At 40.0% G+C, this 27,392-nt stretch overlaps 1 protein-coding gene across 7 annotated transcripts in view; it reads right to left on the minus strand.

The window, feature by feature from the left end:
* The window catches only part of OSBPL3 (oxysterol binding protein like 3), a 197,798-nt gene that overhangs the window by 40,262 nt on the left and 130,144 nt on the right, over window positions 1–27,392 (minus strand). For 4 of the 7 annotated variants that reach the window (XM_082471751.1, XM_082471756.1, XM_082471753.1 and 1 more), the window contains 9 exons: window positions 24,514–24,681; window positions 23,805–23,928; window positions 21,902–22,005; window positions 21,607–21,699; window positions 20,382–20,538; window positions 12,809–12,939; window positions 9,327–9,434; window positions 3,543–3,677; window positions 2,597–2,690 (listed from right to left, as the gene is read on the minus strand). In XM_082471751.1, coding sequence (XP_082327877.1) covers window positions 2,597–2,690; window positions 3,543–3,677; window positions 9,327–9,434; window positions 12,809–12,939; window positions 20,382–20,538; window positions 21,607–21,699; window positions 21,902–22,005; window positions 23,805–23,928; window positions 24,514–24,681 — 1,114 coding nt within the window. The remainder of the gene's footprint in view (window positions 1–2,596; window positions 2,691–3,542; window positions 3,678–9,326; window positions 9,435–12,808; window positions 12,940–20,381; window positions 20,539–21,606; window positions 21,700–21,901; window positions 22,006–23,804; window positions 23,929–24,513; window positions 24,682–27,392) is intronic. The other 3 variants (XM_082471754.1, XM_082471755.1, XM_082471757.1) reach the window with 3 other exon arrangements.

The following is a 27,392-nucleotide window of genomic DNA, read 5'->3' on the forward strand; positions in this document are numbered from 1 at the left end:
TCCTAGTGTGGTCTGGAATGCTTTCATGAACACTTCTTTTCTGAATTGTCCACTTTCCTATTTACATATTAAGACATAATCTTTTGTTTTTGTATTTGTTTTACAATTTAATCCCCATTTGACATTTATCTTTACACTTGGTCTATGCCGTTTTTTAATGAATGAAACATTTACATCTTAGGTTTTTACACCTATCAATCTTTTCCTTTGTGACAACTTCCATTACCTCATGCTCTGGAATTCTTTTCCCACCCCAACATAGCCTATTTTCAAATGAAATCTTTTGCATTACATCAACATATGAGAAAGTGGTATTTTATTATAAAGCCAATCACTCTGAATAACAAGGTTGCTTTGATGAACAGGAGAATATGAAAGTGAGGTCATACTTTGAAGTCTCATGTTAATCTAAGCAACCAATTAAATTCTGAATTTGTTTTAATTGCTCAACAGGGGCAAAAATCAAGTAAATAGCTGCAAATGATGACAGTCTTTAAAAACAGCATTCCATGTAATCTCAAAATACTTTCTTTGATTACACTAAATTTTGAAAGAATACTATATTACTAATAATAATAATGGCTAATACATACATAGCTTTTACTCTGTGACAGCCTTTCAAGAATTTTACATGTATTATCTCACTTATCCTTTGCAACAACCTCTTGAGATAAAAAGAATTATTATTCCCATTTTACAGATGAAGAAACTGAGGAATTAAGAGAATTCCTCAGAGAAATTAAGTAACTTGCCCTAGAACACATAACCAGTGAGTGGCAGGGCTGGAGTTAACCAAGGAAATCTGGTCCCTGAAGCTATATTCCTAACCACTGAACCTCCACACAGCACCCATCACAGTGACAGATCCTATTATGTGCCTACTGATTTGGGTGGGGGGGTAAACTAATAGGAAACATTCTAAATACCTACCATTTACTAAGGGCTCAGAGAAATTCTAGTGTGGTAATTTATCAAGACCTGGATAAATCCTATTTCCTTATGTAGGCAATACTGTGTCCTAAGATGCAAAGTTTATTTCTACATGCAATCTTTTCAGTAGAGTACTGATGTGTAGAAATCTAATCTTCCAAATACTGCCAAAGAAGAAAGCTAGGTTTGGCCCAGTGTTTGTTCAAGCTAAGAAAATGTTGGTCAGTAATCTAGCAAAATGGCTGTGGAATAAGATAGAGAGAACCAGCCTTCACCTCTTACATGCTTTCCCTGGCTGGTGTCAACTCAGCACAGCTGTGGTCTTAGGTTTGGGGGCAAGTCCTCTGTTCCCAACTTTGACCTCTGAACCTCTATCCCTCTGTTCCTCTTGGCCCCCTCCCTAAGGCCTCAAACAGAAGGAGGACTTCAGCATTTGTTCGTCTTCTTCATCCACAATAAGAGTTCCCATTTACTGTGTGTGTGTGTTGTTTGCCAAGGGAATAAGTGATGCCTCCTCATTTCTCTTTCAATTCGCCTCCTTGTTTTTCTACAAAAACAAGCAGCGCATGAACTTGCTCCTATATTACTGGTCTTTGCTTTTAAATCACTGGTTCTCAGACTTTTCCACCAAAAGGTTAATCTCTCCAGAAACAATTCAAGAAAGATACAGAGCATAATGAGCTTCTGACTTCTAGCAGGTGTGATGCTGAAAGGATATTCTTTCAGAGAACAGTAAATTTACCTGCCTTTTCTGTAGTCCCCCAAAGAGTAGGCTCTTTGACATTCAGATAACGACTCATCATCATTGTATTTCACATACACACTGAGCTGGCAAGCACTGGTACATCAAAAAGGAACTGACACGGTCCTTGTCTTCCATGTAGATATAAAAATATGTGGTGTTCTGGCATAGATAAATCTAGAGACCCCAAGCACACTGAGTACCAAGACTGGGAGTATTTGATGCTGCAGGACTCATATAGAGACCTGTCCAATGGGCAGATTCTTCTTAAGGATAGGTCATCTTCCTAAACAGGCTTCAGTCTGCTTTACTGAACTCCTAAATCAGAGCTGTTTGGAGATAGCAGACATTCCAGGTACCCGCCACGGTTCCAACTAACATTTCCTGGGCATCATTTTCAGTCTTGGGATCAACCAGTAATAAAGGGACATCTCAGGGTACCTTAAGCCCTACCCCCACAGGGGGAGCAGTTTGTTACTCTCAAATGTGTTATCTTGAAGAATCAGAAGCTAAATTACCGCTTAGACCAGACCTTTTACAATATAAGTGCTACTGAATTCCTAAACTATGAAAACCACTAGAAACCTAAAGGAAAAAAGCTATATTCTAATATGTTTGCAGAGAGATTGTTGAACCAAGTAAGGAACATCTGTAGTATTAATTTTTGATATTTATATGATAATTGGTATAACCTTACTTTATAAAATAGAAATTTGCACTAGCCAACAAATGCATTTGAATGAATAAATTTTTCACATGTGAGTACCATGTCCCACCTAGATTATAAAACTTGAGGGTGGGGACCATGTCTTAAGTTTCTGATGCAGAACTTGCTAAGTTCTCTGTTTGCAGCAGGTACTCTATGTATGCTTACTAGTATTCTGTAAAGATCCAAACACTCAGATCAAACAATTCAAATCTTACCCAAAGTCTGTCTCTCATTATCTAAATCATTACTGAGATTATCTAAGGAAAGGTTGTCACTTATGTCACTGACATATGAATCATCTTCAGAAATCTATGGGAAAGAAGAAATAATATATATTAGAGTAGACAAGCCAGATTTCATAAAGCCTTTACTTCAAATGATCAAATATCTTAGACCCCACATTATAAACCTATAGAAATAATTTTGGATGCCGTTTTCTTAAAGGCCCATACACCAGTCTGCCTAGGGGATGTTCACGGAAAATATGTTATTAAAATTCTTATACATTCTTGATTCATTCTCACAAGGAAAATACATGTAAACTCCAGATTTTAGTTATTATAAAAATTCTTATTAATTCAGACTGCTTTTTCAGAATTTGTTAGCGTTTGACTAGAATGAGTTACAAATTGTCTTTTAACTATTTGTGAATAAAAGTATTTTCTATGGAAATTAATAGATAAAAAATATTAGTACTTCTATCCTGAAGGGGTAAAATGATCAGTACTCACACTCAGAACATAATTATAAATTAATTATAACAACCATATTATAATAACTATAATAACCATAATTATATTATAAATTACTATAGAGCAAATTCAATGATGAGAAAATATACAAGGTACTAACTTCTGACCCTGTAGTGGAAATAATACATTATCAAACAGCTAATAGTCAAAATCATTAACCTACAATTGAAAAGAGGTATAACAAATCAAGTAACAGAAACCAGGATGTGCCCAACACCTACTTTCATAATCTTTTTTCCCTAAGATCTTGTATCTTTTTATGCTTTTTGGGGTATGAGTTATAAGATCCTCAGAATGTAATGATAAAAAGGAGCCACTGAGTTTAGTGTTTCTAAATATGGGTATTTACTGAACAGGTAAAGCAGCAAAAGAGATTTTGGAGGCACCTAACTGAAAACAGTGGTCAAACCTCATTTTCTGAAGAGCTTGGAGACAACAGAACTTCCTGTGCATCAAAAAACTCTGAAAGAGAGTCAGTGATGGAGAGCCTGCTTTCGTTGGAAAGCTGATGGACCAGAGCTCGATTGTCATCTCTGGAGTTTTCCTATTTGAAACACAAAACCAAAAATGCATATATTTAGAAACAGTCTCAAGAGAAGCAAAATAAACAACTGATTTTGCTGCACAATACACACGGTCACAGGCCCAGGCAAACAAGCAGCTCAAAGCAGAGGGCAGGTTCAAAGTTGAGGAGAAGCAAACCTCACACAAAACACGGTGAAAAGCCTAGGTCTCCCCCAAATGGGCACCTTGTTTACAGGCACTATCACAGCTCAGGCACACACAACAAACCTCAAAGCAAAAAAAAGACCGTGCAGGTCAGTTTTTATTCCACTTAAGACGGGAAAAATTCCAACACTCTCTGAATCATATCCTCTTATTCTCTACCACTGCAGGATGTTTCTTTTCATCCTAAAATTTCCTCTGAATTGTACTCAATGCATGTCCTTGCATGGCTGGTTCAGAGCAACACAGCTTTCTTCTGCCTCAGTTCTCTCGCAGAGGCCAGTGTGCTGCTCCTGAGGCACCCCCTGACAAATAAACAGTGTGTTTCGGTCCAGAAGTGCCCCTGGTGGTAGATCATTCATTATTCATGGATGAATGAGATAAATTCTCTTTGTCCATCTCTCTCCAACCACACTGACTGCAAGGGAAGGAAGTCCCCAATCTCCTTTACAAGCCTCTCTGCAAACAACACAATAGAATATCGGGATTTTCTCCTCTTGCTGGCCCTCCATCCCCTGAGTCACTGAGTCTGGACTTTTCCTCTGGAAAGGACCTAAATACTTTGGGAATATGTTTTGTATGGTATTTGCAAGTGAAAATTCAATTTAACTCAAGAAATTGAGCAACTGCACTGTGCCGGTCATGGCGGGATATGATGATGAATAAGCCAAGGTTTTTGGCCCGAGTAAGTGGTGTAGAGGACACATCCAACACACATGAGCCCAAGACTATGGAACAGAAAGCGCTACAGAAGCGGACAGGAAGGAGAGGTTGGTTCTGTTAGGGGGGCTTTGGTTGGGGAGGGCTTCACAGAAGAGGTGATGCCTGACTAGACCTTGAGGAACGAGAACATACTGAGGACGACATGATTTGATTCCTTTGAATCAGAGAAGACTGCCACCTGAACTTCCTGACAGCTCACATTTCTCACGGGGCTGATAAAGGAGCTGCTTATATATCCTTATGTATCTGATAAATGAGTCCCAGAATAATTTGGGAAATAAAAGTTAACGCATATTACGTCTTTCCCAGAAGCTTTATGAGTTCAGGACACACGCCTCAGTCTCATAAAATGGAGATGCTATAACAGGAGGACCCCAGCAGATGTTCATAATTAATAAAGGTCAAATGGTCTCTTTATGGAATGTTTACTTCAGGAACACATTTAAATGTGTATCCCTTTCTCTTCTAGCCAAGGTATTCATTGAAAGATCCTACCCATTTTAATATCCCTACAGCCTTTTGAAAAGCAGGCTTCTTCTCCATGCTAACAAACAAGATAGATCACTTTAGGATCTATAAATAAGCATCACATCTGTCACCTTTAAAGGAAAGGTCTCTCTCCTCAAAAGAGGAGACGTGGTAATGAATAACCGAGCTCCCTTAATGTTCACTGAAACAACAGAACAGGCCTGTGTCTTTGCTGTCACTGCCACATAAGACTCTAATGATTTATTTACTTGTTCTCCTCATTAATTTATTAATAGTCACTCCGGCTCTTTCTGTATTTCTTCTTCCTAGGCTGATGGGTCAGAAGGATTTCTTGCCTGATCAACGCTGAAAATAGCACGCCTGGCCCCAGCCCTTTCTGCTGTTCCATTACTCCAGCAACTTCCTATTGATAGTCACTGAAAACTAAACAGGACTGCAGGAGCCTCCAGTGTCCTGCACAGCCCAGGACCTCATGTATTAAAATATTAATCTAGTCAGTTCAATTCAATCATAGCCCCTCAAGTTTGTAAGGCATAAGTGGTTGTTTATCTTTTTTTACATTACAAAAAGATAAATAGAGAAAAAGGAGAGAAGGGAACACACATAATTCCATCACACTAAATCAAGCGCTATAGGCATTTTGATACATTTCTCTCCAATCCTTTTTATACATATAGCTTTGCTTTGTTTTGAAATAACTGTCATCTATCTATCTATCTATCTAATTTTATAAATTTCCTCCAAACAACATTGCACGGTAACTTCAGTGACATGGACATATATACACTACCAAATGTAAAAGATAGCTAGTGGGAAGCAGCCACATAGCACAGGGAGATCAGCTCGGTGCTTTGTGACCACCTAGAGGGGTGGGATAGGGAGGGTGGGAGGGAGACGCAAGAGGGAGGAGATATGGGGATATATGTATATGTATAGCTGATTCATTTTGTCATAAAGCAGAAACTAACACACCATTGCAAAGCAATTATACTCCAGTAAAGATGTTAAAAAAAATAAAATTAAATTAACACTTGTTCTGAGGATAAAGGTAGTACGTGCTCAAAATAGAAAATACAGAAAGACGTAATTAAAATAAATATCACTTAAAATCCATCACCCAGATGTGGCCCCTATTAACCTGTCAGTGTATTTTTTGTATTAAAAATTTTGTATATAGATTTTTTTTTTTTTAGTTTGAAAAACTGGGATCACACTGCACGTAGTCTTTATTAAGTCTGCCACATTCACTTAACATTATATTGTGAACTTCTTCCTAAGCTGCTAAAATTTCTCTGAGACAATGAACTTTACTTGATAGATTTACTATATATGTGTGTCACAGAGTAACCATTTCATTTATTGGAAATTAAGGGTGTTTCCAAATTTGTAAAGATGGTGAACACGTTTGCAAATGTGTCTTTGCTTGTATGTCATTATTTCTTAGAATCAGTTCTCAGAAGTAATTATTAAAAATGTTTAAGGCAAAATGTATATTACCTAATTACACCAAGTAAGAGAAGCTTTATTTTCTCTATATCTTTACCGCTACAGAATACTATAATTTAGAAATTTTTTTTTTACTCTAATTGTTTTAATTTGCATTTCTTCATTAAGAATTAGGTTGAACATTTTTTTCCTTTTTAAAAAAACTAGCTCTATATGTATAAATGAATCGTTGTGCTGTACACCCGAAACTAACATGATATTATAAATCAACTATACTTCAATTAAAAAAACAAAAAAAAACTAGTTGTAGAGATGGGGGAGGCTAGGTCAGGATGCATGGGACCTCCCTCCGCATTTCTTTGCACCTTCCTGCGAATTGATAAATATCACAAAATAAGAAGTTAAAAAAAAAACAACAATTTGTATTTGGTATTTTTTCGTGAATTGTGTCTTTTTTCCCATTTATTTGTTGAGGACTTAAGTTGCCTGCTCTTACTCATTAATTATTTACATATTAAAGACACTACCACCTATTTAGCATTATCTAAGTCTGTCATTTTCACTGAAAATATTTTTTCCTGGTCTATTATTTGCCTTCTTATTTTTTGAAACAGACCAATTTTTTTCCTTTAAAAAAAAATTCCAAATCTAGTCAACATTTCTTGTAATTTTTTCTATTGCTTCCACATTTAGGAAGTCCTCCCTACTCTAGCCATTTGTTAAACATTTAAATCAATATTTTTCCGTTTGAATTTAATTCATTAGTGATTCATTTTAGTGTGCAATGGAAAGATTTATTTATTTATTTATTTATTTTTAATTTTTTGGCTGCGAGGGCCTAAAAACAGAGCACCTTGGGCTGACCCCAGTGTGGGAACTGTCATTCCCACAGTGTTTGAGGAGCCTGTGAGCTACCGAAGGAAAGGACACTGGAGTCGAGCTTTCAGGCTCTGGGGCGGCCACTTCCACTCACGCTCTTATTTCCTGAGGGCAACAATGGCTTTTCCCTTACTGGGAAAGTCAGCCTTTCCTTTTCACACTCTGTGAAAAGCAGGATAAAACAACGGAAAACAGAAAATCACTGAAAGAGGAACTAGATCAGTGAGACAAGTGAATCATCAATTCAAGACTCTAGCAGGTTGTTTTGGAAGGTGTGAGCTCGAGGGATGTTATCACTCCTCTTCGAAGACAATGTACAGCATTTAAGCCTTCAAGTGCATTACTTGTGAGATCAATTTAAAAACATGCATTTTAAAAGACCTGTGATTTTGGTTTCCTTTCCCAAATGCAAATAGCCCCAAGGGTACGCATTGAATATAAATTCACAGAACCATAAATGAAGGGTCAATTCGCCATTTATCTATTTAATGGCTTGTTAAATAAACTAATGTAATTAGGTGATCATTTCAAAGGTAAGTGCTGCCTGGAAACGGGCACCAAACCCCACAGAACGCCATGGCGTTTGGCAGCAAGCCACCCTGAGTGACGGCTGGCCTCAGTGACTGAGCCCTGCTACAGCAAACCTGCAGATTCAGAGACAGCCCTCCTGGTAAGCATGTTTCTTTGCCCAGGCCTGAAATGAAGGCCCCTTTAGGTAATGTTTAGGTGCTCAGTCTTGCAGGGGACTAAGTTTGGGTCTGGGCTAAAGGACAGATGTATATGTACAACTGATTCACTTTGCTGTACACCTGAAACTAACACAACTTTGTAAATCAACTCTAATAAAAATTCTAAAAATAAATAAGGTGATTGAAAAGATCTCCTGGGGGCAGGAAAGATGCAGAATTTCATGGTCAACCACTGACATGTATCTCAGAAGTAATAAGAGGCCCTCCAGCCCTGTGGAGAGAGGGTACCACCCTCATCAGAAGAGGGTCCCATCAGCTCAGGACACAGCCTGTGCTTCACGTGAAGGTGGATGCCTGGGCCTTTCAGTCTGATTGATTCCAGCATCTAACCTTCCCATCGCCCGACACAACAATTTTCCAAGGAGTAAAGGAATTGTGTCAGGGTTTTGTTTTCTTTGAGGACAGAAAAAGGAGGAGGACGAATTAAGATTAAACATTAGAAACTCCTTTAAAAAATTTACAATGCCCACCTCTTGTACCTGACCTTCCTTTTTTTTTTTTTTTTTAATGCACTCAGTCTAATACATTTGTTAATGAAAAATTTAGCACAATGGAGGCAGGCATATAAACATAAGAGACTGCTAAAAACAATTTTGACCTTCACTACCCTTTTCTACTGATTTTTTCAAGTAATCCACTTGTATTTTTCTGAACTTTCTCATTTTAAACACAGTCAAAGAATATTTTGGATAAACATCCCATGTCTTGAGAACAGACATTTTTAACATACTATGAACTGACCAAGACACTCAACTGTAATATTTCTCCCCCTCTGAGGGTAATCACAGGAAAGGGAGAGGGAAACAGCCACAAAGAAATAGGAGAGTGGTTCTCAGAGAGGGAGCAAAAAGAAGCTGGCTGGGAACTGGGATGCTATAGGTCGGAGAACGTGAGGTGTTTTCAGAAGTAACAGGAGAAAACATTTGTCTCTCTACAGTCCCCACTCCGGTAATATCAAGAGAAAAGGGTGATCCTTAGGAGGAAAATGGGGTAAAGAAATACCAAGGGAGGAAGAGTTCTAGGGGGAAAAAGCAGTTCAGAAATGCAGCTAGCAGCATACTTTCAAGGAAGCCTTGGGAATCCTCAGCCGCCCGTGGTGAGGGGAGGACCGCTCCCAGGGGCAGCAGGGAGGCCTGCGGGGACGAGGCGCGGCGACATTACCAGACGAGAACCTTACCCACCTCTGCCAGACCATCACCCGACTTGGCAGCAACTGGGAGGTCGAGGAGCAGAGACTCAGCATGGATTCTGCATAAGCGTTCTTTAAGGTCTGTGTTTTGTGCTAGGGCCTGGAACACGTTAAAAATAGTGGGGCTCTGTTAATGAATGGATGTTTCAGAAAAGCACGGCAGTGGGCTCAGTGTGGTGGAGCCCTTGGGGGCACTTCCTTGACTATTTTTCTTGAATGTTATCCAACAGGATACTCCTGAGATGCCTGGCAGATACAAGATATTAAACACTGGAAATGGAGGCCCTTCTCGAATCTCATTTCCAGGGATGGAAGTGGGGTTAGTAAGGCTTTCCTTTCGGCGGAGTAGGAAATCACAAACACCTACAGCTCTTATTACTCGAGGTTTCTCAGCCCCTCCTCCTTCCCAGCTGCCTTTAGACTCTGACTAGCTCCCTCTAAAGATTCCAAGCTTCCCTCTCTCATCTTCAATAAAAATGCTGCTCTCACCCCTTATGATTGGACATAGTTTAATGTCATTTAATTATCATACTAGTTGAATTGGATCTCAGGAAGTGTGCTGAGAAGATTTTGTGGAGGATTAATTTTACTGTTTTACAATATAGGTATTGATTGCTTTATATTCATTCTTCATGACTAAGATAGTTTATTTAAAAAAAAAAAAAAAAAAGAGCTTACTTACCTGGGTAAGGGCTAAGGACCAGGGTCCTGGGAAGGGGGTTGTGAGATGTGAGCTCATGTCAGCCCACCCAGATCTCTTATTTCTCCCTGGACAGGTGTGATTCCCTAGCCCATTCTCCCAACTAGGAAAGTAAAGGAAGGTGTTTCTTTCATGCTGGTATCCCCTGTGCTTCATGACCAACTGTTCTCCAAATGATCTGTTTTTAGAAAGGGACAACTTCACCTGGTTCACCCACACACACTCCCACAATCAGCTCCCCAGGTGCTTGTAACACAGATCCATCCTGTCTGTCTGTCTTCCTGACTCTCTTCTGAGAAGCTCAGAGCCTTCCCCGTCCATCAGGGCCCACAGGGTCTAGCTGCTGAAAGCACAGAATGATGTCTATATTTAACCCACTGCCTGGATCTCAGACAAGGATTTTGGCTTTATATTTTAGTACTCACAGATGGAAAGGGTTATCGGGAAATTCTCAAGGGTCATTTAGGAAACACCGAGTAAATGTTGCTTAAATCACACAACTACATCTAATAACCTCTACGGGGCACTCACTTTGGCCAATATGTTGCTGGCGTCTTAGTATAAGTGGCTAGAATCTATACCACTGGCTAGAATCTCCATATGGTCTGAAAAACGTGCTATTTTAGTAGCTTCTCTTTCCTTTGTAAGCCACAGGCAGAAGAAAGAAAAACACAAAGATTGCACATGCAGCACAAACATATTCGTTCTGATAGCCCTGAGATAACTCTAAAGTTCTTATTTTTAAAAAACAAGTCTCGAATTTAATCAGGAATCCAAGACAAAAAGGAAAGGATCATTCCGTTTTATCTTAAGTTTCCAAAATCCTTACCATGGGTGAGGGAGAGCTCCTTAGAGAAGGTAATGACTCTGGACTAGGATACCATGGCCAGGTGGGTCTCATGGCCTCTACCAGACCAGCAGATTAACAAAATGAGGCCAGACCTCCACAGGAGGAGGGCAGGGGACAGGAAGACCACAGTGAAAAGGACTTTGGGGAGCCCATCAGAGGTACCTTCTAAGTGCACTAAAGGCCAACCTACTGGGAACAATAAGAAATGCTTTTACCACTAAAAAATAAACTTAAAAAAAAAAAAAAAGAAAAAAACCACCCTGCTTCCCTCAAACCAAAGCAGCACCCAGTGTGTGGCAGGCTGTCCAATACAATCCAAAAGGGGCATTTCTATCTCTGGGTCTACAACATTAAGACTCTAAACATGGAGTAAATCTACGTTATTTTTTATTTCTTTCAAAGATAACATACTGGAAATATTCAACTGAGCGAATGTTCCTTAAGTATCTTACAATGACAGTATGTACCACTGGTAATGTATTTACCATTAACGTTACACCAAAAGCATTGCTTTACTTTTCTCAGTAATATGATGAGTAGAAAACCTGGGTGGGTATTTTCTAGTTCTCTCACTGCCTGAATTGGCTTCTGAAAACAAAATCCTAAAATTCGTCTCCCCTACCTGACCCTACATAGAAAGTTCAGTATTGCTTCAGATGGTAATTTCACATGTGTGCACACACTCTCTCTCTTTTCACAATAAGGGTTCCACATACAAGCAAAGAGTAGGAGCAAATGAGTATGTTCTTTTAAAAGTTCTCCAGCTTTTTGACAGATACAGAGATAACAGCCAGACATTGTCAGCTATTCAAAACAGAGTTCTAGGATATTGCACTTCAATGGATTCCAGCTCTTCTGAGGAATAAACTGGAATCGATGAAAAAAAAAGGAGAGAGAGTGAATGACAGGACGGCTTACTGAAAGACATTTGAGGCTTGGCAGTGATTTTTCTGTTGTTATGAAGGCACAATGATTGCCTGACACTCCTCATGACTCATCTCTTTGTGCCCATGGGGGGAGCATGGGAGCTGAACGTTTGTACTATCAAATCAAATCACTTTTCTGTCTTTGAAAGAGACGTGGCATAAACAGGTAGATAGGATCAATGCTGGGCAGCAGAGAAGAGTGTGAATTCAACATTTCACTCTGTTGCCTGTACCTGTCAATTTGGAAAGTCAATCTAAGCTTGTGAAGTCTTAGGTATGGAAATCTGCAAACTGTCAGACTTTGTGAGCATTAACAAACACATGTCTGTAAAACAAACATATAATGGGAGCTTCCCTGGTGGCGCAGTGGTTAAGAATCCGCCTGCCAATGCAGGGGAGACCGGTTCAAGCTCTGGTCGGGGAAGATCCCACATGCCACTGAGCAACTAAGCCCTGTGCCACAACTGCTGAGCCTGTGCTCTAGAGCCCGCAAGCCACAACTACTGAAGCCCGTGCGCCTAGAGCCCATGCTCCGCAACGAGAGAAGCCACCGCAATGGGAAGCCCGCGCACCGCAACGAAGAGTAGCCCCCGCTCGCCGCAACTGGAGAGAAGCCCGCGCGCAGCAACAAAGATCCAGCGCAGCCAAAAATAAATAAGTAAATAAATAAATTTAAAACAAAAATGAAAACATATAACAAAAGCTTTACAGAAACAGAAAACTCAAGATAAATAGGAGGAAACCAAACAGAGTATCTAATGCTCAGTGAAATATTAGCAACTAAGATTTCGAGTAGGCTCAGCTTTGGTGTTTAGAATAAGCAGATCTGATGAAAGGTTAGAATGTAATTTGGATAATGTGTTTGGTTTTCTCATGAATTTTCAACACAACCTTGGAAATCATGAATTTTCAACATAACCATGGCAATGGAAAATATAAAAAGTTCAGGAGCCTGGACACACTGTCAGGCATTTCCATGACACAGACGTGTAACTTACAGATGACAGGGCGTGCTTCAGACCAAGGACCTGGGCAGAGGCGGAGACGGAGACATCCTGCTCCATCAGCTGCTTCAGTTTCTCTCTCTCCGTTAATATGGTATTAAAAGCTGACCTTAAAGTGAAGTAGACTATAAAGATATAATCATTACAAAAAGGAATAAAAGAAGAGTCATAATTAAAAACAAGATATAGAGAGATGTATTTCTTATAAAAGAACTTAGAAAAGCAACAGCCATGAATATTTTGCGTCCAGCAAATGTGTACCTATATTGACTTTAAAAAATACATCTGAAATGTAATACCAAGAGTGAACCCTAATGTAAACCATGCACTCAGGGTGATAATGATGTTTCAATGTAGGTTTATTGATGGTTAACTAATGGACCACTGTGGTGGGATGTTGATAATGGGGGAGGTTATGTATGTATGTCTGGGGGAGTGGGTATGGGAACACTATACTTCTTGTTCAATTTGCTATGAACCTAAAACTACTCTAAAGAATAAGGTCTATTAAAAATTTGAAAATCACACATATTTGTCAATTCAAAAGTCCCTATCCACTATAAAATTCCATGATTATATGACCTGTCACCAAGATATTTTGACACTTGAAAGGACTATACTTCTCAATTATCAACATTTAGTTTTGTTTGTACCTCCAAAGACTGGAAATGTTTGAAAACAGAACTTATTGGTTGTCAGAAGGAAAATGGTAACGATGCAGAGGAGAAGCTAGACAGCACCTTAACTAGGTGTCCAAAATTAATCACTAGTGAGAGTCAGATGGACTTCGTGTACCTTGGGACTTTGTGTGATACCCTGAAAAAGACACACTATTGTTTTTGTTGTACACAAGCCAGAGATAGGCCATCTGAATCTGCTCAGGAGGAAACATCAGACAACCCCAAAATGAGGACCATCCTATTTTTTCAAATTGGCCTGTATTCTTCAAAAGTGTCAATTTCATCAGAGAGAAAGACAGACTCAGGAACTGTTCCTAATTATAGGAGACTAAAGAGGTGTGATAACTAAATGCACTCTATGACCACAGACTAGAGCCTGTACTGAAGGGGAAAAGAGCTATTAAGGGATGTTATTTGGATAATTGACAACATTTGAATATGGAAGGCAGAATAGGTAAAAGTACTGTTTCAATGCTAAAATTCCTGAATTTCATAACTAAACTGTGGCTGAGTAACAGAATATCCGTATTCTTAGGAAATATACACTATAGCATAAAGGCATAAAAAAAGACATGATGTTTGATTCCTATTCTCACATGGATGAGAAAAAATAAATGCACACACATCTGCATGTATATATATATATATGTCTCTGTGTGTGTGTGTGTGTGTGTGCAGAAAGAAAGAGATAAATGCAGCACAATATTAAAAATGGTGAATTTGGGTAAAAGACATATGAGAGTTCTTTGTATTATTCTTGCAACTTGTCTATAAGTTTAAAATTATTTCCAAAAAGGTGTTACCTACCCTCTTCCTTGTTAGTCCTTCCAGCTGCCTGACCCAGAATTCTCCACCTCTCAACGTGGCATTCCACAATTGGTTCACTTTAGTGAGCATTCAGGTACAATGAGAGCTCAGTGTTATTAGGCACTCAGGTGCCTGAAGTGAAGTTTTAAAAACCCTTATTAGGTACAGCAAAAAATTCACCAAGTTTTGATCACATAATGTACAAGTTGCCTCCTAGGGACAAGGCAACTGTCATCCGAATTACTGATCATGGAAATCACGTGTGAATATTTCCAATCTCCTTCATTCTATTTTGTTTTAGAAAGGCAGGAAGAAGGAAGAGGCTGAGACATACTTCTACTCCAATGGCCTGGCATAATACTGAACTGCCTGGCGCTGCACTTTCTGAGGTATTGTTATTCCAGAGTGGCCGATTCAGTATCACAGAAACTAAATATGCATGACTGAATTACTCCCTTCATCCCACAGCCACGCAGAGAACTGAACCTCTCTCGGTAGGCTGTCCCTAACTTGTCTGAGGTTGTGGTGTTAAGCCATAGACTTAGAGCATCTTCACAAAATCACAGGACAAATAAGTAATTTGTTTAAATGCACACACAAATTATGGTGCTTCTGTTGACAGAAGACAGGGGTAAAGGGTCAATAGGTACTGAATTTTCTAATAGTGTCTACGGAACATGCTTAGCTCTTTGATTTAAACAATTCAGTTGAGCACAATAACAGAGCCACCAATAGTGTGAGTTCCCACATCAGCCCTGGATTCTTCCCAGCTCCATCACTTACTCACTGCAGGACTTCAGACAAGTATATTATGCACCTGGACCCCAGTTTCCTCACTTGTAAATAGGGATAATAATAGCATTTACTTCATAAGATCGTTATGGGGATTAAATCAGATAATGTAGGTAAAGCACTTAACCCAATGCATCGCATATAATAAATAATAAATGCTACTGCAATAATAATAGTGGTGGTGATGAAAGAAACATACGAGGCTGAAAGTGGTGATGACTGCAGTCTTTTGAAATATGGGCAGCAGTTTTAGGATACTTGAGTCTCTTGCTGGAACATCATTTATAAATAAATGCACACAGGGTAGAAGTTCTATGAATGAGAGATTGACTAGAAGCAGTGGAAGCTCTCACCCGGAAAGCAACAAGCCCTGTGGTTAACTCACTCACTGTAATTTAGGTCCTATTAGATAGGCACCCCTACCCCTTGCAACTCCACAGGATACCCATGCCCATCTGAGCGGGTCCCTGGGGAAACACCTCGTCACTGTTATTTTTTGGTAAGTTTACTTAGTATCTTACTACAATTCTTTTCTTAATTGAGGTATAACTGACATACAATATTATACTGGTTTCAGGTATACAACATAATGATTCAATACTTGTATACATTTGGAAATGATCACCACAATAAGTATAGTTAACATCTGTCACTTTACATAGTTACAAAAAAAATTTTTTTCATTGTCATGTTTATTGCTCTAAATTAAACAGATATGGCACTCAGCTGGCTGCCACTTTACCAAATCAATTCCCTTGGCTTTCAGATGGCCTGCAGGAAAGCAAGGCATTCAACCAAACTAGAAGATTACTATTACTATTTGTAAATGAAGATTTCTCTCACTGCAAAGATTTTCCACAGGTTGCAGGAGATGTATCCCTAAAACCTCACTTTTTTCCCTTCCAAGGCAGAATGTGAATATCCACTTCCATCTGGAGTACACTGACCCCAGTCCTATACTAGTCCTTGCTTTCCCATCCTAAATCTGCTCACCAAATATGGTAATTTTTGCTTGTGTTACTAATAGACCACTCTCTCACAAAATCTCCTTGTAACAAGAAGCAGCAGCGTGATTTCTGTTCAGTGGAAAACAATTAATCATAGAAGATAATTACAGAATTTGAGAGGCCGAAGAGTCAGGACAACTACTTTAGGACACTTAACAAATGAGGCAACTGAGGCCCAGAGAAGTTAATCAATGAGGTGAAAGTCCCACAGCTAGTCATAACAGAGGTGGCCTAGTTGAACGCAAGTTTTCTGACTTAGCTTGTATAGAGGGTTAGCTCCAAAAAGGCTTATTATTTACAATGTTTGCTGACATATGTTTCCAGGAACTTTAGTTCCAGAGTGATAATAGCTGACAGCAGTTTGGGGAAGAGGGAGGAGATTTTCCCTAACAACGCTGAAAATTTTAAAATCATTAAGTTAAACAAAGCTAACAGGCTTCTCTGCTGCAGGACTTCTCAGGGCCTTTAATATTTACTGCTTCTTGTGTAAATGCAAAGCAGACTATAGTCAGCAGCGTTTTCCAAACATTTTAAATCATGGAATTCTTCTGTTTTTTAAAGTGTTGTATGGGCAAAGTGTTCCATGAAACACATTTTGGGATACGTAAAAGCTAATATATGTAAGGCAAATTACTTATGACTTTTAGACTTTAGTACATTTTGTTCTCTGTTTGCTTATATGTATGTCAACATAGACACAAAGCCAGACACATGAACCAATGAGAATTAGTTCAGTGATACACCATAAAAATCAAATTTATAGTCTAAAATATATAACAAAGACTTTTTAGGATGGGTGTATATTAGTTGCCTACCATTTGATCCAACTTCTATGAGACAGGGAGAATTCAGATGCATTTAACAAGCTGAAGAAAAAGTAGGTAATATAAGACTATTTACAACAACAGTGGAATTCTTGCCTTGAGCTCAGCTGCTCTGAAGTCAATAGAGCAATAGATCTATTGGTCAACAGATTAGTGATGCAGTTAAGAAAGTACAATAAAAACTGTCAGTAACAAAATCAGGATTACAAAGGAAGAAAAGTCAAGATGCTTCAAAAGTTTGAATGAAAGTGAGAAAGCAGGCAAGGTCACGGGACACAGGGAGAACCTGAGAACTGTCTTCATGTCATGAGGCCTCTGAGTTACAGCCTCTGTAAAAGGGACTCCCGGACATCTTGCAGTCTCTGCAAGTACGCTCTAAAACCACAGGAATGAAACAAAGCTTGCTGGGCTCCCTGGGGAATTCACTGTTCGCAAGCCCGTGGGGCGTGGGCTATAGTTGAATAGGTGTTCCTGGACTTTTCTCCGAGCACAAATCTTGACCTAGTCTAGGTATGCGGCAGCCCTGCAGCCAGCTGGTTTTCACAAAGCCCGAAAGGCAGAACAGCTGGCTGAGGCCCGTTATAAACCTTGCACAAGGTCAGGCCCTCTGCAGGAGGACAGGATCAGGGGATCAACTCAATATAGCAAACTCTGTCCTTCTGAGGAAGCAGCTTCTTCAAGGCAGGTAAAATCAGGATAGTTCCCTTCTGCAGGGAGGCACTATCTTCTCATTTTTAAAAAGACAGTGCATATTATTAAAAAGTAATGGCACTGTATAGGAATTTCCTCCCACAAAACCTAAAATGAAACAACCTAATTACAAGTGGGTACCTTTAATACTAGAGAACCACACTGGGGTGTGTGAAGATCTTTAAAGGGGTGGGGCAGGTAATTCTTCCCATTTTACAGATGAGTTGTACTGCCAAACATGGACAAGGTTCTAACGGTCACTTGGACAAGAGTTGGAGGTAAGAATCTGTAAAGAGAATACAATGGTTTCCTCATAACCAACGTGTTTTATGTTAAGTCTGTAGGGTTAGGGAAAAGAGCCAAAGGAATCAGTGATGTAAAGGAAGGAAAATGCAGGGTGACGAGAGAAGAGCAAAATAGGAAATGTCTTCTCTCCTCCCACTTCAAGTACTGCCCTCCCATTTAAAAGTTTTTAACTCATTTTCTCCTTTAAAAAATGATAAATCTATGATACTTTTTTTAAAAAAGCAGAATAAGTACTCCTAGTCTCCATCACTAAAATGCTGGTATGTATCCTCTCAGACTTTTTTAATATGTCTATATATGCCAGATTTATATAGTTTATTTTTTCCCCCCAAAAAAATGGGATCATACCTTATATTTTTTGCTCAATATGTTGTGTCAATCTTCCAATACCTATAAAAATAAAAATAACCCTGGCTACCCCATCTGTAAGGGCAGTGAGACACCAGGTGGGGAGCACAGACTCTGGGGTCAGGCAGGTTAGGATTCAAGTCTCAGGTTGGCTACTTTCTACCATGTGACCCTCACGAAGTTCTCTGGCTTCTCTAAGCCTCAGGTTTCTTACGCGTGCACAGATAAGAGGTTACAGTCATACGTACTCTGCGGGTTGCTGCTAGAATTCAATGAAATACTGCATGTTAAGTGCTTATTAGCAAATACCTGATATGACACTGTGTTCGATATAAGGGAGATATTATTATTGTAGCTGTTGAGTATTCTAGTATATGATTACATTGCATTTTAAAAATCCAATCCCTCTACTGTCAGGCATTTAGGTTATTTCTAATTTTTTTTTTTAAACTTTCTGTTGTGAAATTTTTATAGACTCACAGGAAGTTACAAGAACAGTACAGAGAAGCCCTGGGTGCCCTACATCCAGTTTCCCATGGTGGTAACATCTTACATAACTTTGGTACAACATCAAACCTGGGAAATTAACATTGGTATAACCTACAGCTCTTATTCAGATTTCACCGGTTTGACAGGCTCTCACTTGTGAATATGTGTACACGTATGGTGGTCAATGCAATTTTATTGTATGTCTAGATTCGTGGACCCACCACTAGAATCAGGATATAGAGCTTTCCATCACTACCCAGATTCCTTTTACTACCCCTTTATAATCATACTTTCCCTCCTCCTTGTCCCTGACCCCTGGCAACCACTGATCATTTCTCCATCTCTATGCTTGTATCACTACAAAAGTGTTAATAAGTTCAATCATACACTATGACAACTTTTGAGATTGGCTATTTTAGGTCAATATGATGCCCTGGAGATCCCCTCCACTGTGGCGTGTATCCACAGTTCATTCCTTTTTACTGCTGCGTAGTGTTCCACCGCATGGATGCACCACCTTTTGTTTAACCATTCATCTGTTGAAGGACATTTGCGTTGTTCCAGTCTTTGGCTGATACAAATAAACCTGCTCTGAACAGTTGTGTGTAGGATTTTGTGTGGACTTAAGTTTACATTTCTCTGGGATAAATGCCCAGGAATGTGAATGTTGGGTTGTATGGTAAGCACATGTTTGGTTTTACATAAAGCTCCCAAACTCTTGTCCAGAGTGAGTGTACCATCTTGCATTGCCACCAGCAATGGAAGAGAGATCCAGTTTCTCTGGATCCTTACCAGCTGTCAGTTTTTTAAAAAATTTTAGCTATTCTAATAGGTGCATTTTAATGTCTCACCATGCTTTTTTTTTTTAAATTAATTAATTAATTAATTTATGGCTGTGTTGGGTCTTCGTTTCTGTGCGAGGCCTTTCTCTAGTTGTGGCTAGCGGGGACCACTCTTCATCGCGGTGCGCAGGCCTCTCACTATCGTGGCCTCTCTTGTTGCGGAGCAGAGGCTCCAGATGCGCAGGCTCAGTAACTGTGGCTCACGGGCCCAATTGCTCCGCGGCATGTGGGATCTTCCCAGACCAGGGCTCGAACCTGTGTCCCCTGCATTGGCAGGCAGACCCTCAACCACTGCGCCACCAGGGAAGCCCCTCACCATGCTTTTGATTTGCATTTTCCTAATGATGTTGAAAATCTATTTCTAATTTTTGATATGATAAACAATGCTACGATGGATATCTTTGGATAATTTTTAAATTAATTGCTATGAATGAATTCTTCAAAGTGGAATTGCTGGATAGGCAGACTTTTTAAAAAGTTGAAACATGATGTCACATGCCCTCCAGAGAAGTACCAATTTACACTCTCATCTGCAGCATATAAATTGCTCCGCCTTTAAAGTATACTTAAGGCTCTCACCTTCTCCCCTACAGAGTTAAAAAGAAACTTCCTGCCAATACACTCTGTACTACCAGGGAAATAAAATAAAAATTAGATTGCCCAAAATCCTAATAGAGCAGAAAACGAACCCACTAAGATTCCCCTCTCCAAGGACATCCTACATTCAGACAAACATTTAACATTTTCATCAAACACACTAGGAAGAAAGAAAACTTATTTACCTTTATGGGCAATATGACACAGATCTTCTTGCATTTTAGAAAACTCTGATGAGGTTTCAGAGCCATTGGAATAATTTTTTTCTTCTCCAAAATCTAGTGTTGACAAATTAGGATTGGAGGAATGCAGTCTTACTGGGCCAGAAAAAGGTTTTGGGACCTGAAGTGACACCAAAGGGAGATATTTCTTTTTAGATACGAATCGCTTAGAATATTTACTTGTTTCTAGGACTGGAAAGTACTAAGAAGAAGAACATTCTATAGAAAAGTCTTTCTATTGAGTGATAACATATGAAAACTCAGGAAAACACTTGTCACAGAAACTTTCACTGGCTTCCTGCAAAATAAAAATGGGTGAGAAATCACATTTTCCTTTGGAGGTGATCACAGCATTAAAGCTACAGGTTGAAAATGACAACTAAAGCAGCCGGACTGTTTCTCGTTTATATTCATTTCCTTCCTCCTGGCAATAATCACCCAGGATCTAGGTTGCTAATAGTTAATGGGGTAGATTTAAAAATGTTTTCTTTACTTGCACCTGGTGCTTCTACGAAACAAACCTCCTTCTCACATGTTTATACACAAATCACTCTTTGCTTTCAAAGTATTTAAGTTCAACCCATAAAGTGCTGTGAACCAGAGTTATTAATATATAAGAGTATAACAGTTTCTGGAAGTTTCTGATTTATTTTGACCCTGACAATGCTGCAATTTAATATGCAATGGCTGAGCTGCAAATCATGGCTTCTGGCTTAGCCGCGCATTGGGAAAAGTCAGCGGCTAGCATTATGCAGTGAACTTCTGATGTGGGATTGGAAGGTTGGAGACAAGAGGCAAGAGAGAGTCTGTACAATGTCCTGCTCCCAGAGACTCCAGCCAGTGGGCTCAGAGGGATGGTGAGTCCACTGAGTTGCAGTAGAAGAGGTGAGTCAGAGCACACGACCACAGCAGCCACAAATCAAGGCACACACCGAAGCAGCGAAGAGAGCAGGCAGGCTAAGCATTAAAGAAGGGGAAACCAAAACCCTTTACCCAATATTCATTACATGCTTATTCTAGTATTCAGAAAATCTTCCAGAAAATCTAAGTGACTGAATTCCTCTCTCTGCACAGGGTATTTGAGAGAATAACTACAGAATAGTCACTTGTCTATTCTTCTCTTTGAGTCCAAGGAGTCCCCAGCATGTGTCCATGAGGAAACCAGCATGTGGAGGGAAGCAAGGGTTACCTGCAGCGTTCCTTTAGCGTCTTTGCCAACAGCTCTGGACCGCCATCTCCTATGTGATCTTTTTTCCTTTTTGGGACTTTCAAAAGCTCCACCCTTTGTTTCAAAACAGGAAAGAGAGCACAGACAGTAAGGTCTACCAAACCAATAGGGAAAGACACACACCAAAGCGACCACCTCCATCCCCTTGAATCTGGCTGAAGCAACCAACAAGACAACGTCCCTGTTAGTGAAAGGCTGCGAGGAGAGAGGAAAGCGGAAGAGTGCCAGAATGAAACAGAAGCGGGATCTGGCTAACCTGGATGACATTGATAGCCGGAGCCGAATATGTCCGATGCAGGACGTCCATACTTTGCAGGAGCTGGCTCATTTCCACCAGGCAGGCTTGACAGTGTGCCAGGTCTGTGGGAGAAAAGCAAGAGGAGGAGTCAAACACACTTATCTTGCATTCAAGCTTCCCTATGCTAGTGCCAGCTACTTTTCTCATTTATCTCTATTTGCTTTTACATCTTATAAGGATAGGAAACTTCACTTCCCTTCTTACAGGAGAGGCAGTAGACCATTGTGGTTAAGGGCAAACATCTGGAGAACCACGTTGCCGCAGTTTGAATGTGCTTAACGAACTGTGAATCTTGGGCAAATTACATAACTTCTCTGTCTCAGTTTCCTCATCTGGAAAACGGGGGTAATTATATACCTATCTCACAGGATAGTTGAGTTAAAAATGAGTTGATAAATGCAGAGTACTATTAGAGTACCCAGCGTATGGTAAGCACTAAGTAAATCAGTCTTCATCATCATCATCATCACCATCACCACCACCATCATTGTTACTTCCAATCTTTCAGGAACAGGCTGTCACTATCCGATTGTAAGGACCCAACACAAGTTAAATGAATGAAATTAAAATGAAGGGTGTACTGGTCTCTAAGGATAACGTTGTCAATCATGGACCTGCAAGAGGACCATGATGGTCTTCTGCAGACTGACCTGAGAGGACCTACGAGCTTCCTCAGTCCAGTTCCTGGGTCACTAACTCAAAAGCTAGTCCTCAATGTGCTGTGCACTGGATGACGGTGGCTGTTTCTTCTGAGAAATCAAGGTCCAAAAGCCTAAAGACGGCGGCTCTCAAACTTTGGTATCATCAGAATCACCTGGAGAACTTGTTAAATCAGATTGCTGGGCTCCACCCCCCAGTTTCTGATTCAGTCTATCTGAGTTGAAGCTGAGAATTCATATTTCTAATAGGTTCCCAGGCCAGGCCAATGCTGCTGGTCCAGGGAAAACACTTCAGGGAGTACTGTCCCAAAATGTCACTCAGTGAAGCTCATATTTATTGGGAGGGCAACACTTATATGGCTCCAGGTGTGATAATATCTGCCTTCAACAGGCAAAAATGCAATTTTCAGGCATCTTTCTCTGATAGGGGTTCTCAATTGTGGCTACACTTTAAAAATCAACTGGTGAAATTTTTAAAATCACCTATGTCCAAGTCCCATCCCCAGGCAATTAAATTAGAACACCCCCAATCCCACTGGTGACTTTATTTTTTTTAGTTCCTTGGGTGATTCTTAGCTAATTAAGGTTGAGAACACAGAGCTTCCATACGGTAAGCGTTCTCAACCCTGGCTCCTTATCAGAATCACTTGAGGAACTGTGGGAAAACTAGTGATGCCAGGGCCCCACCCCACACTAATTTAAAAAGATTCTTTGGGACAGGGGCCTGGGCATGCGTATCCTGCATTTTGAAAGCTCTCTTGGCGATTCTAATGTGCAGCCAGGGTAGAGAACACCTGTTTGGTGGGGATCTCCATTTGGTTCACCCACTCACCTCTGGAACAGTGATTTAAATTCTTGGATGTGCATCAGAAGCATTTTTGGCACTTAAAAATATATAGCGAACTGTGCAGACCCCATCCCTGGATTCTGTGATTTAGTAGGCCATATGGAAATCAGGCATCAGTGCTTAAAGAACAGAAAAGGAAACCTGTCTGCATGCACACCCAGGGGAAGACGTAAAAGTCTAACGGAAAGTGCCTTTTGTTGATCACGAGTGCAGACTTCATAAGCAAAAAATGACAGGGAATGTAGACCAGTGAAGGGGGAGGATACAAATTCATCTGGGGTCTGAATACCAAACCAGTGTAATCTAAGAGCAGAGGTTTTTGACAGAAAGAAGCAGAGGTTTCGAGTCACTCTACCTTTAGAGCATTTTTCCATGTCCTCTGAAGATTGTAACCATAATGGAACTCGAGTCTCACCACCACAAGAAAATGATAAATTGCTTCCGGTTTGAAACGAATTCTGCTTCGATATACTGCTACGCTGTTCCACAGATGACAAAAGCACATTATAAATGAAAACAGAGCTCGGTGGGAACACTTTAGGGTAAAGGATAATCAAGTGGGCTCGCAGCTAACGGAAGCCATCTGCCCATAGTAAGGAAGAAGCTTCTAGCAAAGCACTCCGCTGGAGACCCTGAGACCTCCAGCTATTACCCGTGTGGCCATACCATGCTACGGGCCCCTGATTTCTCCTCCTGTCAAATGATAACCACACTGAAATAATGACACAAATGTTGGGAAAGATTTTGCAATTCTGTATGACTATAAGTGCACCTCTTGCATGTTACAACCAGAAAGCCAACTGAAGTCAAACTGGTCAAGAGAAAGCTGGAGCTTTCAGGGATATTAAATCCCTCCGTACATGCTGTTCTCCAGTTACACTCTCAGCATTAATAGATGCCCTTCTGGCCCTCGTTTTGACTGAGTGGCCACACAGACTAATGAAATCCCAGCTCAAGCTTACCCTGCTCCTCCCGACAAACCCTTCCTTCCTCAGACACAGCCCCCGAAAGCAGACTCCTGCCGCACAAAACCACCTTCCTTCAGATTATCAGCAAATCATTACCTTCTTACTCGAAATGGTGTCCAAGACCCCAGAACCAGAGTCTGTGACAGTAGATCCTGGGAAAAAGTGATTAACTTCGTGTGGAAACATGGCAATTTCATTCTGACGATACATTCTGTGGTGGCGAAGTTTGGATACCCACTCATCAAAGACTTCCTCTGACTTTACCTAGATTATGTTGGGTTGAAAGGAGACGAGAATGTCAATCACTCTAAGGAACAATTAGTCATCACACTGAGGTCACTCCTAGCACCTCTTCATGCTGTCATGTGTAGAAATGTGGAAATACCAGTTTATTGACTTCATTTACATTTCTGTAGTCTATGGAACAAGCTGGAGAAGGAGATGGAGAGTAAAAATGGTCTTCATAAACTCTACATTTAGGCATTCTATGAAAGACTCCAATTGTTATGTTATTATTAGGAAATATTAAAGAACAAATAAGCTGAAATTTATATTTATCCATCTCTTAAAGCAGTTCCAAGTTCTCTTATCCCAGTTTCTCCTAACCCTACTGAAAATATTAGCACCATTTAAAAAAAAAACTTTTATAATTCAGACTTTTCAGATCAATCTTCTCTGAACTGGAATGAATTCCAGTAAATTCTTCCTAAAATATTTAATCTTGTTAATCTTCTCGGACAAAGAATATGTTGCTGAGGAATATACGTTAATGAACGTGAAGGTTACTTAAAAGAACATTTCTCCCACTCTTAGAAAACAAAAATCTGAAAAAGTTTTATCAGTGATTTCCAGGATTTTTCAAACACACATACACAAACTTTTAGCCATTCTCTCCAGGAGTGACTATCAATGTATAATTTCTATGAAGAGTAATGTTTGTATCTAGTAACTTTTATTATAAAGTATTTCAAATGTGCATAAAAGTACTAAAAAGAATATAACAAGCACCTATGCACCATAGATATTTCTTAATAGTCAATATTTGTGTGTGTATGATGGTATATTAATATTTTCAAAATGAAAAATGGTATCTATATACGAGAACACAGAGACTCATGAAGTGGCAATTTAAAAGACCCCAAAAGGATGTTAACTTCCAAGAAGAAAAATCCAGGTCAATCCAGTTAAAATCTTTACTAATGCTGCTACTGAGAGCAAGGATGTGGAAATAAATGTCAGCAACATCCTTCATTTAGCAAGTGTTCGGTTGGCGTTTATGTTTGTTATGTTGAGTCTGTCATACAGAGTGAAGTAAGTCAGAAAGAGAAAAACAAATACCGTATGCTAACACATATATATGGAACCTAAAGAAAGAAAAACCAACATGGTCATGAAGAACCTAGGGGCAGGACAGGAATAAAGGCGCAGACCGACTAGAGAATGGACTTGAGGACATGGGGAGGGGGAAGGGTAAGCTGGGACAAAGTGAGAGAGTGGCATGCACATATATACACTACCAAATGTAAAATAGATAGCTAGTGGGAAGCAGCTGCATAGCACAGGGAGATCAGCTGAATGCTTTGTGACCACCTAGAGGGGTGGGATAGGGAGGGTGGGAGGGAGGGAGACGCAAGAGGGAAGAGATATGGGAACATATGTATATGTATAACTGATTCACTTTGTTATAGAGCAGAAACTAACACACCATTGTAAAGCAATTATATTCCAATAAAGATGTTAAAAAAAAAAAAAAGAAGTACACACAAGACTTAAAACCCCTCCAGGTGCTACTGGATGTGTCGTTTACAGGTAGAAGCAACACCAACAGACTCACATCTATTTGTCTCCTTTAAATTATGTTCTTGAAATGTACTTCATTTCCCAGATGTTGTTAACTGACTGCCCAGGACAGTCAAATCCGTACTATTCCCCAAGCCTAAGCCCCTATGCCTGTGGCTGTAGGTAATTGCATACAGCAGGGCTTCTCACCCTCGGCACATCGACAGGGTGGGCTGGAGACGTCTTTGCCGTGGGGGCAATCAAGCCCATGTATGTGCTAAGCATGTATTTGCCCAAGTACCACGACGAGCTATGGGGAGGACAGGGACACATTAAGATGGGGAGTTCATAATCTCATGCTTTTATTTTCCCAAAGCACAGCCCCCATTCCCAATATTCCAAGTAATTTGTCCAAGTAAGAAAAGACTCAACATTTTCTCAATTAATTTCTAACACTCGGGTACCACCTAATAGTTATATGTAATACATAAACGTATTGAGCTTACTGTGGGTCAGGCATTACGTCAAGTTTTCTACATGCAGCCCTACAAGATGAGCACTGGAACTCCCACTGTCGGGGTGGGAGGGCGGTGAGAAAACTGAGACTTTCAGAGATTAAATAATTTGTCAAAGGCTGAAAGCTAGTAAGTAGCGGCAGTCAAGATCTGAACCAGATCTGTATCTCCAAAGCTCTTGATTCATGCTTTTAACTATCTATACCACCTGCAGGAGAAGGGGCAGAAGAGGGTAGTTAAGCAGCTTTCAGAGATACTATTTGGAGACCCATCCTTTAGAGGAAAAATTTTGGACATCATTGTGGAGAAGGGGCAGAAGAGGGTAGTTAAGCAGCTTTCAGAGATACTATTTGGAGACCCATCCTTTAGAGGAAAAATTTTGGGCATCATTGTGGTATGAGAATTTTAATGGAATCCCTATAAAATTAGTCAAAGTTATAAGATGGGACCTCTCAGACTAAAGATCATATTTTACTTCAGGAAACATTTTAACCTATGGTAAATGGTTCTTCACTAAAAATGGTACTGCCTGGGGGTAGAGGGGGTTTGTATTTGGAAACATGAAGTTTTTTGGTTTTTGTTTTTTTGCTACTGATGTCACAATCACAAGGGAGGGGGGGATTTAGGGGATAAGAGACAAGGAGGCTAAACGTTCAGCAGCGTAAGAGACAGTCCTACACA

The sequence above is a fragment of the Balaenoptera physalus genome (assembly GCF_965194825.1).
Source record: "Balaenoptera physalus genome assembly, chromosome: 8".
In the NCBI taxonomy this organism is placed as follows: Eukaryota; Metazoa; Chordata; class Mammalia; order Artiodactyla; family Balaenopteridae; genus Balaenoptera; species Balaenoptera physalus.